The sequence below is a fragment of the Hipposideros armiger genome, unplaced genomic scaffold (assembly GCF_001890085.2).
Source record: "Hipposideros armiger isolate ML-2016 unplaced genomic scaffold, ASM189008v1 scaffold_937, whole genome shotgun sequence".
In the NCBI taxonomy this organism is placed as follows: Eukaryota; Metazoa; Chordata; class Mammalia; order Chiroptera; family Hipposideridae; genus Hipposideros; species Hipposideros armiger.
The window spans coordinates 359,527-376,430 of NW_017732287.1; the positions used below are offsets into that span (position 1 = coordinate 359,527).

The 16,904-nt window shown below is 42.5% G+C and overlaps 1 protein-coding gene across 4 annotated transcripts in view; it reads right to left on the reverse strand.

Moving 5' to 3' along the window:
* Window positions 1-507: 507 nt before the first annotated feature.
* The window catches only part of CMTM7 (CKLF like MARVEL transmembrane domain containing 7), a 64,719-nt gene continuing 48,322 nt past the window's right edge, over window positions 508-16,904 (reverse strand). For 2 of the 4 annotated variants that reach the window (XM_019630726.1, XM_019630725.1), the window contains exons 2-5: window positions 11,913-12,086; window positions 5,890-5,988; window positions 2,991-3,072; window positions 508-1,136 (exon numbers count right to left, since the gene is read on the reverse strand). In XM_019630726.1, coding sequence (XP_019486271.1) covers window positions 1,123-1,136; window positions 2,991-3,072; window positions 5,890-5,988; window positions 11,913-12,086 — 369 coding nt within the window. In that variant the 3' untranslated portion in view covers window positions 508-1,122. The other 2 variants (XM_019630728.1, XM_019630727.1) reach the window with 2 other exon arrangements.

Consider the following 16,904-nt stretch of genomic DNA (forward strand, 5'->3'; position numbering starts at 1 on the left):
AGGGCAGTGTCAGTGGCCCTCATATGTGGGATCCGAACCGGGGCCCTCTGGCATCCCAAGCCAGCTCTTAACCATCGCGCCACTCGGCCGGCCCCCATTCTGCTTTCTGACTCTGAATTTTGACTACTCTAGGTCCATCATATATAAAAAAAAAATCATATAGTATGTGTCCTTTTGTGTCTGGGCTATTTCATTTAATATCACATCTTTGAGGTTCATCCATGTTGTAGTATATGTCAGAATTTTTTTCTTTTTCAAGGCTGCCTGTGTTGCTTTTGAGTCCTGCTTTATGTCTTGTGTGAATAATCCTGGCTTCTACCCTTAAAACCAATGTACTTTCAAAGTATGTAAATCTTGAGGCTGGTGTCTTCTGCATCCTTTACTCTTCCCCCATCGTGAGTGGGCCCCCAGGTAGCATCGAGTGCTTCCCCATGACACTCGTGGGCCCCTTCACTGCACTCCTGGGTTTACAGCCTTCTTCTAGGTTAATAAGAAATCCTTCTGCCATTGGCCAAGTCAATATTTTATTTAAAAACACAAACACACATACATACACGCACATGTACACACAATGTCACGAAGGCAGAGCCGGGAAAGGAGACGGAGGTCTCCTCTTTGGGGACAGGCTGACCACACAGTACTTCTACAGGCACGCCTCATTTTAAGAAAGGGGTAACTTCAAGACCAGATTTCCAAGCTACATAAATTAGGAGATGGCTTTGTTTTTATAGGTAGACTTAAGGCAGCTTCACTCCCTGGAGGAATGTGAAGTAGAGGCAGATTTAGGCAGGAGTATTCAGAAACCCCTCCACTCTGTTAAGTGGGGTCACCAGTCCCTGAGGCAGTTCTAAAAGCAGGAGGGAGAGACCAGATTTCCAAGAAGGTTGATTTTCTTTCCCAGATGGGGAATTCTTCAAGGATGACCGGAGAGACAGGTTCCGAGCAGCTCAGGAGCCCAGTAGGAAGGTGAAGGTCCCCTTCTGTACCTACCAGCCCAGTGGGGCTTTGGCACAGGAATACAGGTTCAGAAGTCTTTCCTAAGGTCACTGGCCCACTGACCCTCCTGTCTGCTAGGCCATGCGTCCTGCAGGGCCTCCTGCGGGCCCGGAGGCTGTGAGGTCCTCAGACGGCTGCATCTTGGGAAGGAAATGGCAAAGTCAGGACGGCTGGCCAGGGCAGGGCCCACTCAGAAGTTGCAGACTATACGGCTGACCCACCATCTGCTCAGTGCATTGCCTCCTCCACCCAGCACCAACTTTCATTGGGATTATTTTATTCTTTTTAAATACATTTCTAAAATAGAAAACCTATTAAATAGCACAGAGGGGATTCCCATCCGGACCTCTCCCCACCCAGGGTTTCCCCCTCAGAGGTATCTGAACTCCTTTAGCTGTTTCTTCTGGCTCTTCCTCCACAATTTTAAGTAATATATTTATGCCAATATGTATAGATTTATTACCTGTAGATATTACCTATTCACTTTATTTTTACATTCTTTTTTCATCATTCTTTTTTCCCCCATGAACAGCTTTACTGAGATATAATTCATGTACCATAGAATTCATTCATTTAAAGTGTACAATTCTATGGTGTTCACTATAGTCATGGAATTGTGTAACCATCACCACAATTTTAGAACATTTTTATCGCTTCAAAAAGAAACTGCATATCCATTAGCAGTTATACCTTACCCCACCTCCCCCCAGCCCTAAGCAACCACTAATCTACTTTCTGTCTCTATGGATTGGTCTATTCTGGACATTTCACATAAATGGAATCCTACAGTATGTGGTCTTTTGTGACTGGCTCCCATCCTGTCAACTTCTTGCCAGCGGCTACTAGAAGGAAATCGAAGCTCTGCTGCGATGGCCCCTCTGCAGGGCAACTCAGACAACAAAACGTAAATACTTTGATATTTTTAATGTAATTTTTTTTAAGAAAGAAAAAGAACAAAGGAAGGAAGCCATAGACCAAAGAAAGAAGTGAATTAATCAAAATAGCTGGTCCACGCCTGCAGCAATTCTACTGCTAGGAATTTATTCTAAAGATAAAAAACATTAGGTATATGTATAGGGATATATTTAGAAAGATGCTCATTATAGCACTTTTTAGTAGCAAAAATTTTAAAAACAAACATAATACCCCCAGACAGGAGACAAAGAAACTATGGCACAGACGTGCAGTGGGGCCAATCCAACACCATGGAGCCATTAGGAATGACAGAAAAGGACACCTCATGACATGGGGGAAATGTCTGGTAGACCGTTAAACAGGAGAAAAAAAGCAGGTAAGAAAATAACACATGAAGTCTGATCTTTTTAACAAAAGCAACATGTGTATCTATATATCTCTACCTGTATTTCTATAAATCTCTATATATTCAGAGAAAGGAAATACTGGAAGGATAGCCACCCAGCAGGGGCTATTTCTGGATAGGGTGATAGATGGTTTTTATTAAGAACATTTTTTTTTCTTATTTGTATTGGGTTGTCGGAAAAGTCATGATGCATTTTTGCGATGAAAACCAGAAAAAAATACGCCATGACTTTTCCGACAACCCAAATTTTCTTTCTTTATATTTTTTGTTTGTTTGTTTGTTTTTTTAGCTGAGCCATCCAAATCTCAATTTTTTTTTTTTTTTTTAGCTGAGCCATCCTGCCACCTGCTGGCAGCTCAGCTCTTTCTTTATATTTTTCATTAAAGTTTATTGGGGCGACAATTTCATATTTTGTTTTTGACATTGGGAAACATGGGAAGAAAATGCTTCCTCATCAGAGGCTGAAATGTGAGGGCGTCCCTGGGCGTGGTGGAGACAGGGGCAGGAGCAGAGGTGCTTGGGCTACGGCTTTCCTCCGGGGCCCCTGAGCTCCCGCAGCCCCCCTACAGCAGGTTGTTCCCTAGTGTGGAACCCCAGAACGTCTGGCTGTCCTCCTGTTCCCAAGCCTAGGGAACTTCCAGAGATCCTCTGTGTTCAGACGACCGGAACTCACCTGTTGACTGGGTCACACACGAGATCTTGTAGGACAGCCATACGCTCGCCAGGCAGAGGAAGGTGGCCACGAAACCAAAGATCTGCACAGGAGACAAAGGAGAGGAAGTTCCCAGGCCGAGGTCAGCCGTTCAGGCAGTCTTTCTGTTTCTCACCTCTGTGCCTGTTCCCTGTAACGACTGTGGTAAGAAGGGAACTTGGGGAATTATATGCCTCAACCACCTCATCCAAACTAGGTACAGAGATGAGGCCCTGACCCCGGGTCCCCCAGCGGGGTCCCAGGTCTCTGGGTCTCAACTCCTCGGTTCTTCTCACTCTAGGCAACTTCAGTGCCCATGTTTGGGTTTATATTTATAACCGAGCTGGGGCCAAGCCACTGTACTTTAATTATCTGGGCTAATAAAAAAGAAAAAGGTAGAATTGTACATTTTAATTGGGGTCTTAAAAATTTTAATGTTCAAATGGATTTTATGGATGTGGTAGCATTGTTTGCATTTCATTCATAATGGTTTTCTGTTTGGCTTCCTAGATGTGTAAGAGCCAGAAGCTGAGGCCTTGCTATTTAGTCTTACATATGCACATATTTAAATAATATTAGACTAAAATAAGTTCAGGCAGTGCTCATGTCCTTTCTGAGGGTCCTTCCGGTGCTCAAGTGTGGGGACCTCGCCCTGTTCAACCTCTCATCTATAGATGGGGGAACAGGCAGGAGGAGAGGAAGCGGGCCTTGTGTCTGGAACGTCAAAGCCTGAAGCCATTTTTTTCATTTGTGAACAGTACTGGCAGCTGCAGCCAAAATTTAGTGAGCACTTAATATATACCTGCCAGTCTTCTAAGCCCTCCGGTGTGTTGATTCCATTAATCCTCACAACTCTGCCAGGGGGTTGCTGCTGTTACCCCACCTCCCCTCCCCATTTTACCACTGAAGAAAACAGGAGGGACGGGAGCCCCACTGTTTGCCAAGGGCCACGGAGCAGCAAGGGCCAGACCTGGGATGGGAGCCCAGGAGTCTGGTTCCAGAGTCCACGCTCTGCTCTACTTGTTGCTCAGGTGTTCTCAGACTTGCAAAAGGCCTCAGGCTCATTACGTTGCCACTAAGTGCCTGGCCAAAGCCACTGCTGACTTCGGCCCAGGAGCAGCCTGACAAAGGGCAGGATTTTCAAGGTTTTTCAAGGTTCGGTTTTCTTTTCAAGCCTGGCTGCTGGTTGGTATAAGCAGCTGCCCCCACCATTCCACACCCACCTCGCCCTCCCCCTCCCCCAGGTCCATCTCCTTGGCCCCTTTTGTACTGATTGTCTGCACCACATAATTAGCCTATTAGAGCCTGTTCTGACCTCATTGTCTGTTCGGCACAATTAGCACATTATATACTATCATGGTCTCCAACTGTCTGCACTGCATAATTGAACAGTTTATTTTATCACTACATAATACTATCCTGGACAACAATGCCTTGTTTGCTAATTGTTTCATGTGCCTTGGCCCTGACTCCTAAGCTAAACCACCATTTTCTCATAAGCAAGGGTCATATCTTTTTATTTCCTCTGGCTCCCTAGGCCCAAAGATGGTGTATGATAAATGGGGTTTATTAGGATTCCAGGGCTAACACCGTTAAGTGCAACCTGAATCATAAAACTCAGTGGGACTCTCCCCATGTGGTCCTAAAACAGTGGGCACAGATCTCCTCGGTGTCTCCTCTGCCAGCCAGCCTATAGTTCGGGAAGGTGGTAACCTGCAGGTCACCTCTCCTTGGAGGCTGCGGGGAGTGAGGATTGGAGGGGGTGCGGGGTGGGGATGGAAGGGTGGGCTGTGGGAGACGCTTAGGGGCATCAGCGTTTAGATGGCTGCCCTTCTGCCCCAGGCTGACCTTTGGAGGGCACATTCCACCCCTCGGTGGCATTCCAGGCATGAACCCACTCTCAGCACAAAGTCTGGAGAAATTTGGTAACGTGTATAAATGAAAGGGTGACGGTCACACAGGGAACTTTTCTGAAAACTCATTAAAAAAAAATCTTGCCTGCTCTTTAGTGAGGCAAATCAGTACTGGCTCACAGGCCACCCAACTGTAAACAATTTACTAAATGAGAAATCAGATGACAGGAGTCTATAAATCTTTTAAAAACCATAACATACACATATGTATAAATGTGTGTGCATATGTGTGATAAACATACATAGCTCCCACGGCACTGTAGTTTTGTACTTTTCCATGCTACTTCTATTTAGGCTATCAGCCGGATCAATTTTCACCTTTGAAAGGGATAGGAAGATTACCGTTATTTCCCCACGTATAAGACGCATGCACCCTTTTCCGAAAAATTTGGGGTCTAAAACTCGGTGCGTCTTATACAGTGGTTGTATGAGCACAAAAACAAGCACGAAAAAAGCAGGAAATGCAAGTAAAGAAAACTACAACCACTGTATAAAATGCACCCAGTTTTTAGACCCCAAATTTTTCGAAAAAGGATGTGTCTTATATATGGGGAAATACAGTATTTCCTGGCTGAATATGGTTAAAAATTAGGACTGGGAAGTTAGGGCTGATGGCCGATATCACTAACTGATCACAGTTCTGTTCTCTTGGGCCCCAAAGGCCAGAACAAGCCAGTGAATTAAAACTACTTGCCCCCTGATTTAAGTAGTGGCTCTAAGCAAGAGAGGCCTGGGACCGCTGGGGCCATTTGGGTTTGCCAACAGCCCTGACGATCCACCCCCTGAGACCCTGCCTTGTGGGCCCAAGTTTAAGGCTCTTTAGAGACTGTTGCTGGCTGGCTCAAGGTGGGTACCGGTTCTGTGAAAGAAAGGCCCCAGAAAACAATCCCTTCACTGTCCCTGTCAGGGAGAAAATGAGCATTCAAAACATGAATTCATTGCTGAAGTATTCCCAAGAAAGTCCTCACCGCTCCAGCTACCACTCCGCTCTGGCTGTAACTGTTGGAGGCTACCACGATGGAGGCGATGAGGAGGAGGAGGGTGCCAATTAAATAGTGCAGAAGTTCCTGCGGAAAAAAACAGAGCAGAGCAGTGGGTAGGGAGGTCCACTCCTGGTCAGAAGAGATAAATGGAAGGGGATGGAGGGGAACACCCTGACAGGAGCCACACAGCTCACAGGCAACAGACACAGAAGGCTGGCCACGATGAGGCCAAGCAAGAGAGGAAAGATGCCAACGCAGGCGGGGAGACGGGGAACAAAAAGGATGCTTTTTGTGTGAAGAGAGAGATCCATTAAGGACGGTTCCACTCCTGAGATCAATTTGTACACAGTGCCTAAACCTCTGCCCAAAGCTACTAAAAAGCAAATGAGCTTCTCCCAACTCCCAGGATGGAGTGTTCAAACAAAGATCCAGTTCTGAGAAGCAAAGCCCCTAGAGAGATGTGTGCCTTTCGCATCTGCTTCAGATAGAGTTCTGGGCGAACAATGTCCTAGCTTTGCTGACAGCCCAGAGTGTCTGCCTGTTCTGTGAACACTTAGGTGTGGACTTGAGATGTGCTCCGCCCCCTCAGACCTCGAGTCAGAGCCCGGAACGAGGTCAGCAGTTCTGTGAAGTGCCTGTGTGTGTGGCAGGAGCGGGTTTTCTCACTCTAAGTCCTACTGGTTTTGTCCTCATTTTGTCTTTCCCCTTCTCTTCTCTCTGAAAGTATGCCTCAGGCCAAACTCTGATGAGTCTACTGGCAGAAATGACTCACACTTTATACTTCTCCCCTTGGTCCACAAGGCCATCCATTTACACCCCATTTACTTCATGATTAAAATGGCATCTTTGCAGGCCCTGGAGGAGGCTGGACCGCTGTCGTTCAGCAACATAGTAATACTTCCACCTCATCATTCTTCGTCCCCAATAAACACCAGATCAGAGGAGAGCTGGGGCTTAGGGCCATCCATAGTACTCACTCTGAATCCAGACTATTCATTTTCAGTCGTCTTCATGAGAGTTTAGAAATCTTTCCTTCATGTAGTTCTGTCCATCAGGGCAGTAGCTATTAAATTTTGGAAAAGCATTCAACTTTTAAGCTGCCGCTCCTCTCAAAGTTGTGCAAAATCCAAGAACCTGATTTTTCCCTTAGTGACCTGAAAGGAATATTATGAAGTAGCCCACAGAGAATTTGATTCAAGAGCAGATTAGTAACAGAAGTTCCCTACCTCCAAGATTCTCACACACGAAGAAAAAGGCGTATGACACAGGACAGGGAAAATGAGTTGAGAGTACTAAATGGAAGGTGCTTGAATAGTAAAAAAATGTGTGGCTGAGCTTATCCTTCCAACATTCACTCCCCTTCCAGCCTACCCTCATTCAGGTCCCCCAGCTTTTATTCTCCCCTTTGCTTCTTCATTATCAGCATCAGGGAAGGCCAGAAGAGCTTGTTCTCAAAAGAAGCAAAAAGGTGCCATAACTTTGAAAGGGGCCTTATAACTCAGGAACAGTAAAGAAATTTCTTTTAAAATCACAGTAGGTAATAATGTTAAGTGTGAATGATTAAATAATTCAATCAAGAAACAGAGGCTGTCAGACTGGATTTTAAAAAGACCCAACTATATTCTGTCTATAGGAAACACTCTTTATATTCAAAGATACAAGTAGATTAAAAGTAGAAGGATGGAAAAGATATGTTATTCAAACAGCAACCAAATGAAGGCTGAAGTGTCTATAATAGTATCAGACAAAGAGATTAAAACACAAAACAAAACATGTTACCAGAAATAAAGAGGGACATTTTGTAATGATGAAAATGTCAATTCAGGAAAAGATAACAATTATAAACATATATGCATCTAATAACAGAGCAACAAAATACATAAAGCAAAAACTCAAAGAAAGGAGAAATAGATAATTCAAAAATAATAGTTGGAGGCTTCAATACCCCACTTTCAATAATGTACAGAATAAGGAAGAAAGATCAACAAGGAAATAGAAGACTCGAACAATTGTGTAACACAACTAGACATAACACACATCTATAAAACACTCTAACCAACAATAAAATATACATTCTTTTCAAATGCACATAAAACATGGCTTTATTTTGGAATTCTCCAGGATAGACCGCATGCCAAACCATATAACAAACCTCAGTAAATGTAAAAGGATTGAAACAATATGAAGTATGTTCTCCAACTACAACAGAATGAAATTAAAAATGAATAGCAGAAAGAAATCTGGGAAACTCACAGATATGGAGAAATTAAACAACACATTCCTAACTAACTAATGGGTCAAAGAAGAAATCACAAGGGTAATTGGAAAATACTTGGAGATGGGTGAACATGAACACACAATATACCAAAAGTATGCAGTGCAACGAAAGCAGTGCTCAGAGAGAAATTTATAGCTGTAAATGCCTATATTAAAACAAAAAAGAAGAAAAGTTTCAAATTAATAATCTAACCTTTACCTTAAGACACTAGAAAAGAAGACAAACTAAACCTAAAGCAAAAAGAAGGAAAGGAATAAATATCTGAGCAGAAATTGATGATATAGGGAACAGAAAAACAATAGAGAAAATCAATGAAACCAACAGCTGGTTCTTTGAAAAGATCAACAAAAGACAAACCTTTAGTTAGACTGATCAAGGAAAAAAAAGAGAAAAGATTCAAATGTCCAAAGTCATAAATGAAAAGAGAGCACATCATTACTGATTTTACAGATATAAAAAGTATTTTAAAGGGATACTATGAACAATTGTATGCCAATAAATTAGATAACTTAGATGAAAAAAACATATTCTTAGAAAGACATACTACTGAAAATGACTCAAGCAGAAATAAACAATCTGAATAAATCTATAACAAGTAGAATTTGAATTAATAATAATAAGAAGAAATATCCACAATAAAAGCCCAGGTCTGGATAGCTTTACTGTGGGATTCTAACAAACATTTAAAGAATTAATACCAACTCTTCACAAACCCTTCTAAAAAACAGAAGAGGAGGAGATACTTCCCAAATTGTTTTGTGAGGCTAGTATTACCCTAATAACAAAACCATACAAAGACATTGCAAGAAACCAATAATGTCTCTTATGAATGCAAATGCAAAAATCCTTAATAAAATACAAGCAAACCAAATCCAGCTACATATAAACTGAATTTTACACTATGGCCAAACAGAATTTATCCCAGGAATGCAAGGTTGGCTCCACATACGAAAATCAATGTAATACACCATATTAATAGACTATTGGGGAAAGGGGAGGAGGAACCCCACATGATTATCTCAATAGACAAAGAAAAAGCATGTGACAAAATCTAACACCCTTTCATGATAAAACACTCAACAAAGTAGGACTAGAAGGTAATTTTTTTGATATGATAAATGGCATCTACAAAAAACCCACAGCTAACATCATATTTTATGATGAAAGATGGACTGCTTTCCTCCTAACAAGATCAGAAAGAAGGCAATGATGTCTACTCTTCCCACTTTGATTCAACAGACAACTAATTTCTTGCAATAAGGCAAGGTAATAAAAGAAATAATGATATAGGGGTGATATTGGAAAGAAATGTAAAACTATATTCACAAATGACATGATCTTGTATACAGAAAAGTCTAAGGAATCTACTAACAATCTATTAGATCTAAAAAATGAGTTCAGCAAGGTTGAGAATACAAGATCAATACATGAAAGTTAACTGTATTTCTATCCACTTGCAATAAACACTTAAAAATTAAGAAAATAATTACATTTGAAATAGCATAAAAAAGAATAAGATACTTAGGAAAAAATTTAACCAAAAAAGGGCAAAACCTATATTCTTAAAACTACAAAATATTGTTGAAAGAAATTAAAGAAGATCTAAATAAATGGAAAAACCTCCCATGTTCATGGATCACAAGACTTAATATTGTTAAGACGGCAATACTCTCCAAATTGACTCACTATAATTCCTGTTAGAATCCCAGCGGACTTCTTTGTAGAAACTGAAAAGCTGATTCTAAAATTCATATGAAATTGCAAAAATCCAAAACAATCCTGAAAAATAGGAATAAATGGGAAGACTCACACTTTCTAATTTCAGAACTTACTACAAATTTATAGTCATAAAGATAGTGTAGTAAGATCAATGCAATAGAATTGAGTCCAAAAATAAATCCATGTGTTTATGGCCAGGACAATTTTTCAACAAAGTGGCCAAGACAATTCAATGGGGAAAGGATAGTCTTCCAACAGATGGTGTGGGACAACTGGACATTCACACACCAAAGAATGAAGTTGAATCCTTACTTCATACTCTATGCAAAAATTAACTCAAAATAGATCTAAAACTATGAAACTCAGAAGAAAACATAGAGGTAAATCTTCACAGCCTTGGATTTGGCAACGACTTTTTAGATATACCAAAAACACAAACAACAAAAGAAAAATAGATCAATCAGATTTCATCAAAATTTAAAAATTGTGCTTTAATGGACACTATCAAGAAAGTGAAAAACAACCAGCAGAATGGGAGAAAATATCTGCAAATCATGTGCATGATAAGGAGTTTTTAACTAGACTTTACAAAGAACTCTGACAACTCAATAATAAAAAGACAACCTAATCAAAGAATGGGCAAAGGATCTGAATAGACATTTCTCCAAGGAAAGTACACAAATGGCCAAAAAGCACATGAAAACATGACTGATGTCATTAATCATCAGAGAAATGCAAGTCAAACCCACAAGATACCCCTTCACATTCACTAGAATGACTAAAATCAGAAAGTCAGAAAACAAGTGTTGACAAGAATGTGGAAAAATTGGAACCCACATACACTGTTGATGGGAATGTAAAATGGTGTACCACTTTGGTAAATAGTCTGGCAGTGGAAACAATTAAACATAGTTACCACGTGACCGAGCAATTCCACTCTTAGGTATATTCCCAAGCGAAATGAAAACACATCCACACCAAAAACTTGCACATGAATGTTCATAGCAGCAATTATTCATAATAGCCAAAAGGTGGAAACAGCCCACATGTCCATCAATGATGAATGGATAAACAAAATGTGGTATATCCTTTCAATGAAATATTATTTGGCTGTAAAAAGAAATGAAGTACTGACACATGCTGAAGTACTACATAAATAAACCATGAAAACACTCTAAGTGAAAGAAGCCAGTCATAGAAGACCACATATATGACTCTATTTACACAAAAGGTCTAGAATAGAAAAATTTATAGAGACAGAAAGATTAGCAGTTGCTCAGGGCTGGAGAGGATGAAGGACAGGAGGTGATTGCTAAAGGGCATGAGGTTTCTTTTTGAGGTGATGAAAATATTCTAAAATTGACTGTGGTGATGGTTGTGCAACTCTGGGAATATACTAAAATCTCTTGAATTGTATACTTTAAATGGGTAATTGCATGGCATGTGAATTATCAATAAAGCTGTTCTTTTTTTTTTTAAATAACATAGTGAAAAAAAAAAAACCGCTGGCAACTTCGAAATCTTTCCTCAGACTCTGCCAGTTCATTTTAGCTGTCAGATCTTATCATTTAATATTCACAAAGGTATAAATACCCATCACCTTTTTCAGCTTTTTCCTTCCTTCCACATTCTTCCTCCCAACTTACACACACACACACACACACACACACACACACACACACACACACACACACACACACACACACNACACACACACACACACACACACACACACACACACACACACACACACACACAGCCCATGATCTGTCACTTGAGAAAATCAACACTGAAGTGAGAGGCATAGCCTTCTTGTAGCTGGAAGGTGGGTTTTAGAAAGCAGGGGACATCAGGAGGGGATGTCCGCCTAACAGTGGGAAATTCAGGGCTGAAGCAGCTGAGGATGGTGCAAGAGGTAGGGTGGGCATACAGGAAGGAGAGCATGGGGTCTCGGTGCCCCAGCTCACATCCTGACTTCTGTGCTGAGGACAGGGCCAGGCCACTCCCTTACCGACAGGGGCCAGCTGATGCAGGTGAGCCTGCGGTAGAGGCGGAACAGGTGGACCAGGTAAAAGGCGAGGATCATTATCAAGTTGCAAATGGTGACCACTTCGAAGTATCTGTAGGCACTGTAGCCGGTCAACGGAGAGCTTCTCACACAGATGAAGGCAATCAGCAGAGTGACCTGGGACATAAATACAGACACATCAGAGAAACACCCACCAAGACAGGCGCCCAGGGAGTCAACGGCAACCAAATCACAGACGCACGAGCAACAGAACGTGGAGAACTGCTACAACTCGGGTTATCTCCTCACAAATTGGCTGAAAGAGTACAATTGCCTATGTTATAAGATTTTAAAATCCAAGCTGGTTGTGAATGCTGAGGACTGCAGGGAGTGGTTTTGTCCTCTGGAGGCTGTTAGGTTGTGCTGGCAGGATGCCTACTCAGAGTCAGGGCAGAGATGTAGGAAAATAACCAGGCAGAACCTTCCCCTTTATAATATTTGCTGGACCTCCACAGAGCACAGATAGTCAGTGTGATGCTGCACCTTGGATTTACATGCTAGGTGGCACTGTAAGGAAGTTGCCAGTATTTGACTGTGTTTGACCCACAAAGACGGCGAGTCATATGCTACACGCTACCAGTTGGCAGACGATAAGCGATTGTTTACTGATGCCTGATGTACATGATCTCATTGAGGCCTCATGGAACTGCCAAATGGATGGAATCACTTCCATGTTCACATGGGGAAACTGAGGCAGGCAGGTTCAATAAATAGCCCAAGGCTACCCAGCTTGTGAGCAGAAGAGGTGGGATTTGAACCCAAGTCTGTCTGACTCCAGGGACCATGTTCCTCCAGGTCAGATGCAGTGTTGCCTTCCAAAAATGGACACCCTCATAAACAAGCTGAGGAAGTTGGATGTGTTCCTCATATGTGTGGGAATCCTGGTGACGAGGTGGTGCTTGCTCACTGCTGGGCACTCGGTAAATCACAGACTTATTGCATGAATGAGTGAATGAATGTGCAGAATTAATAAATTAATGATCTATTAATGAATTAACAGGTCAGGTAAATTATTAGCAACATATGAATACTATGGGAGAGCAGATAGGAAGACGGCAGAGAAGATTCTGAGTTTTTGTGAAGGCCACTCAAAGAGAATAAACTCTTGTTCACTCCACATAGGGAATAAACCAATAATCCATAGGTGTTAAGTGTGTGTAAATCTTAGGATTTGAAAAGCGAAACTAACTTAGGATGAAAATTATTTTATATTGCCTCTTTCGTATAGTCCAGTGATTCTCAAAGGGTGTGTGTGTGTGTGTGTGTGTGTGTGTGTGTGTGTGTGTGTGTGTGTGTGATTTTTGTGTCCTTTGACATTGTCTAGATACATTTTAGGTTGTCACAGCTGTGGTGGGGGATTGTGACCGGCATCTAGTGGGTAGAGGCCATGGGTGCTGTTAAACACCCCATGATGCGCAAGACAGCCCCCGCGACAAAGAACTCTCTGGTCTCATACGTGGCCCAAACTTGTGTTTGCTGTGCTGCTGTGGAGAAAGAAACCCTGCTGTAGAAAATGTGAGTCTGTTTGGAGAATTAAATCACAAAAAAGATCTAACGCTGGTTAAAGTGGTCACTGCTATGCATGCTCTATTTCCTAGAGCCCCTCATTTCTAGCACATTCATTAGGTCAGTAGTAGGTACAGCAGCTAGAAAATAACTCTCGGCTTGAAGCCTAACGTGGGCATGAAGAGAGCTCTGCTTAGCAGATCAAAACAGAAGAGTGTGGCTCTGACACAGAGGGACCCTCAACATTTGCGTATTTCCTTTTGCTAATGAGCCACGTTGAATATTTTCATTTTCTCAGTTCCTCTCAAGCCAGTCAGCCATGGTCATATAATGATTCACGCCTTGAGGTTGTTTTAAAAGTGGAGGGGAAGCTTTGCCTCACTCGGGAGTGTGGGCGGGAGTGTGGGCGGTGGCCAGGGCTTTGCTGCCTCATCAGTCCTCATTTCCAGGCCTCATCCATCAGGGATGTCTATGGGTCTCCCCAGTCTTGCACTGACTCCCCTCATGTACTGGGGCATTTTTATTCAAGGCCTGCCTTGAAATGCAGGTAATTCAGCATTAATGCAGTGTGATGGATTCCCAGGTGGAGATGCAATTTTGCACCTAATTTAATGCAAAGGTTAGAATAATTTTTACAACCCTTCATCTGTGACAGTCAGCCCTTTCTCATGATGACACAGCGATGTGGGAATTTCCCAGTGAACACAAGGGGCCTGGGCAGGTCTCCCCCTCAGGGCTCCCAGGTCTGAGTACCCTGCAGCAGGAAGTACATTACTGCTCTACCACAAGCCATCTCAAACCTTTCTGGGAAACTTGCTGGTCAAATAAGACTTTCTAAATTCTGTCCACTTGGCCTGAGGCCGCAACTATGTGTTCTTCTTTAGGACAGCCCAATTTTGGAAAATCTCACCGAGACAGCAGAGGCGCTGTACTTACGGATGCTGCTGAAAACTTTCTTTTCTGCCCAAGGATTCTTCCATTCCTACGTTAGATAGCCAGCATCTTAGCTAGCGCACTTCAAAAAACAAAACAAAAAACAAACAAAAAACCGATTTTATGGACACCAAACTTTTTAGGAACTCTTCTAAGGCCAACAGGTAACCTCTGCAAATGCAGGAGACTCCTGAACCATTCAATCCATGCTTGGGGGGGGGTACCCAGAAAGGTGAAGAAGAACAAACAATGGTGGAGAAAAGGGCCCTGGGTGTTGGTCCCCCACCCCCACCTGGCCATCTAGGACCTCTTCTTGTTCCCTGCTAGAAAAGCAGATCAATAAACACGCCTGAATTTGAGATGACTGAGTAGGACCTCAGGACTGAGTAAAGAAGGCTGGGAGGCTTTGGGAAGATAGATGCGGTTCTGTTTAGAGTAACTGAAATGTGATACCGACCAAAGGGCTAACGTGATTCTTAGGGTGCCTGCTAGCTCCTCTCATAAAGGTTTGTTCTGTTATATTGAACTGTCATGAACATTAAACATAGAATATCTAATATAAATGTCCATTAAAAGTAATGTTGCAAGAACCCTCAGCTCAGAGCAAGGGTCTCACAGACCGGCCATGGCACTGGAATCACCCTAGATTGGAAACCACCCCCCTCTCCTCCAAACTGTATCCCTTCTGACTCCATACGATTAGCATTCTTACTGAAAAGAAGAGATGATTTTTGTGAAAGCAGCAGTGGGTTTCAGTTTCACAGGAGATGAAGCAAGCTGACATTACCTGAGAGAAACTATTGTCCCCTGAGAACTTTGGAACTAAAACAAGCTGGTCCTTACGCCATAGCCAGGTGCTAACTAGCTTGTCCAGGTTCTCAGCCCTTGTTGGGGCCTAAGACAGGCCGCCCCCAAATATCCAACAATGGCAAATTGATTACATTGAATTAAGGTTACTTGATTTACAGCCGCTGCCAAAAGGGCATCTTGACCCTCTCTAATCTCCTTGAATGCAGGAAATAAATCTCCCCTTTGACAGGTGCCCTCTTCACACCTGGAAAGCTGAGATAGACAACTTTATGACTACAGCTGAGAGATCATGAGCCAAAGAACTTATATAAACACTTTGTTAATTTACTACCCAAGCCCAAACTTTGTTTAGATTCCTCACTAATGAATACCCACATCTTGCTTAGATTCCTGTCTAATAAGCACTAGCTTTTTTTGTCCTGTCAATTATCCACAAAATTTTTATTATTATTTTTTGTCTAAAAAGTATAAAAAGGCGTCTGGTGTGATCATTTCTCTGAGCCTCATTTTATGATCTGAGCATCGTACTGTGATTCTCCCGTGTGCACATATTAAATTGGTTTTTCTCCTGTTCATCAAATCTTGTGTCAATTTTGTTATTTGATTACTCACCTGGCTGTAAGAAGTAAAGGAGGGCAGAGTGGGAGGAATTCTCTTCCTCCTCGACACTTCTGAGGAAGAGGTGGAATTTTGAAGTCTAAGAAGGACCATTTCTGGACAAGACTCAGAGGCTGTGTCCAGGAGACGCCTTCTTCTGAGCTGGGTAGAGAGGCTTCTGGGGGGTCTCAGGGGCACTGTCGCCTGCTGCCTGCCTGGCTGAAGATGGCACCAGACACTTTTTGTTTTAAGAACACTGGGCTGGATGCTGGCAGGTCACCCAACCTCACCCTCTCGCAAGAGTTTTTATTCTGACGTTGGAATAATGTTTCAGTGAGAGAGACAGGCAGGAGGGGAAGTTACTGATAAAAGGCAACATCAAAAAAATCTCAGATCCAACTCTAAGAAGCTTTTCTGGAAAAGCCCAGTAGATGAAAGCCAGGCTTGTTAAAAAAGTCAGAGTTGTGGATGATGATTTAGTGACTGGAAACTGCATTTGTAGATATAACCAGGCCCATAAATGAATGTGCTTGGCAGTGGGCAGGCAGGAAGGGGAATTTGAAATGCTCCCAACTTTGGCTGAATTCTGCCCCGGGGTATAGGCAAATTCACCCTGCCTCTCTGTTTAAGCCCTGACTAGTCATCACCAGCAAACAGCCCTTGTGCAATCTCATTAACACCCACTGGGCGAGAGAACCTTGACCCCGACTTACCTCTTCTGGGCCCCCTGTCTCACCATCATCAGATTTTTGCTACAGGCTTCTTCCCACTCTTCCACCCCCCCGGCACACAGTTTTGTTTTCTATTCTAATAGAAAAATGCCATAAAAAAACAAGCGACGGGGGACAATCTAGGAAACACTATGTCAGGGGACCACAGGTCCAGGCTTCGAGCAGGGGCCAACACATTGGTTCCTGAATCTAACCATGCAGCCAAGTCACCTGCAGTGTACTAAACACCAGAGCTTATGCTTGCCCACACTGAGAATATTGCTGGAATGCCACATATGAAGCCGTTGGGGAGGCGAACAGATTATTTAGAGGTTTAAAAAATTCACTTATTTTGTTCTCTTGTATTATAAAGATAACA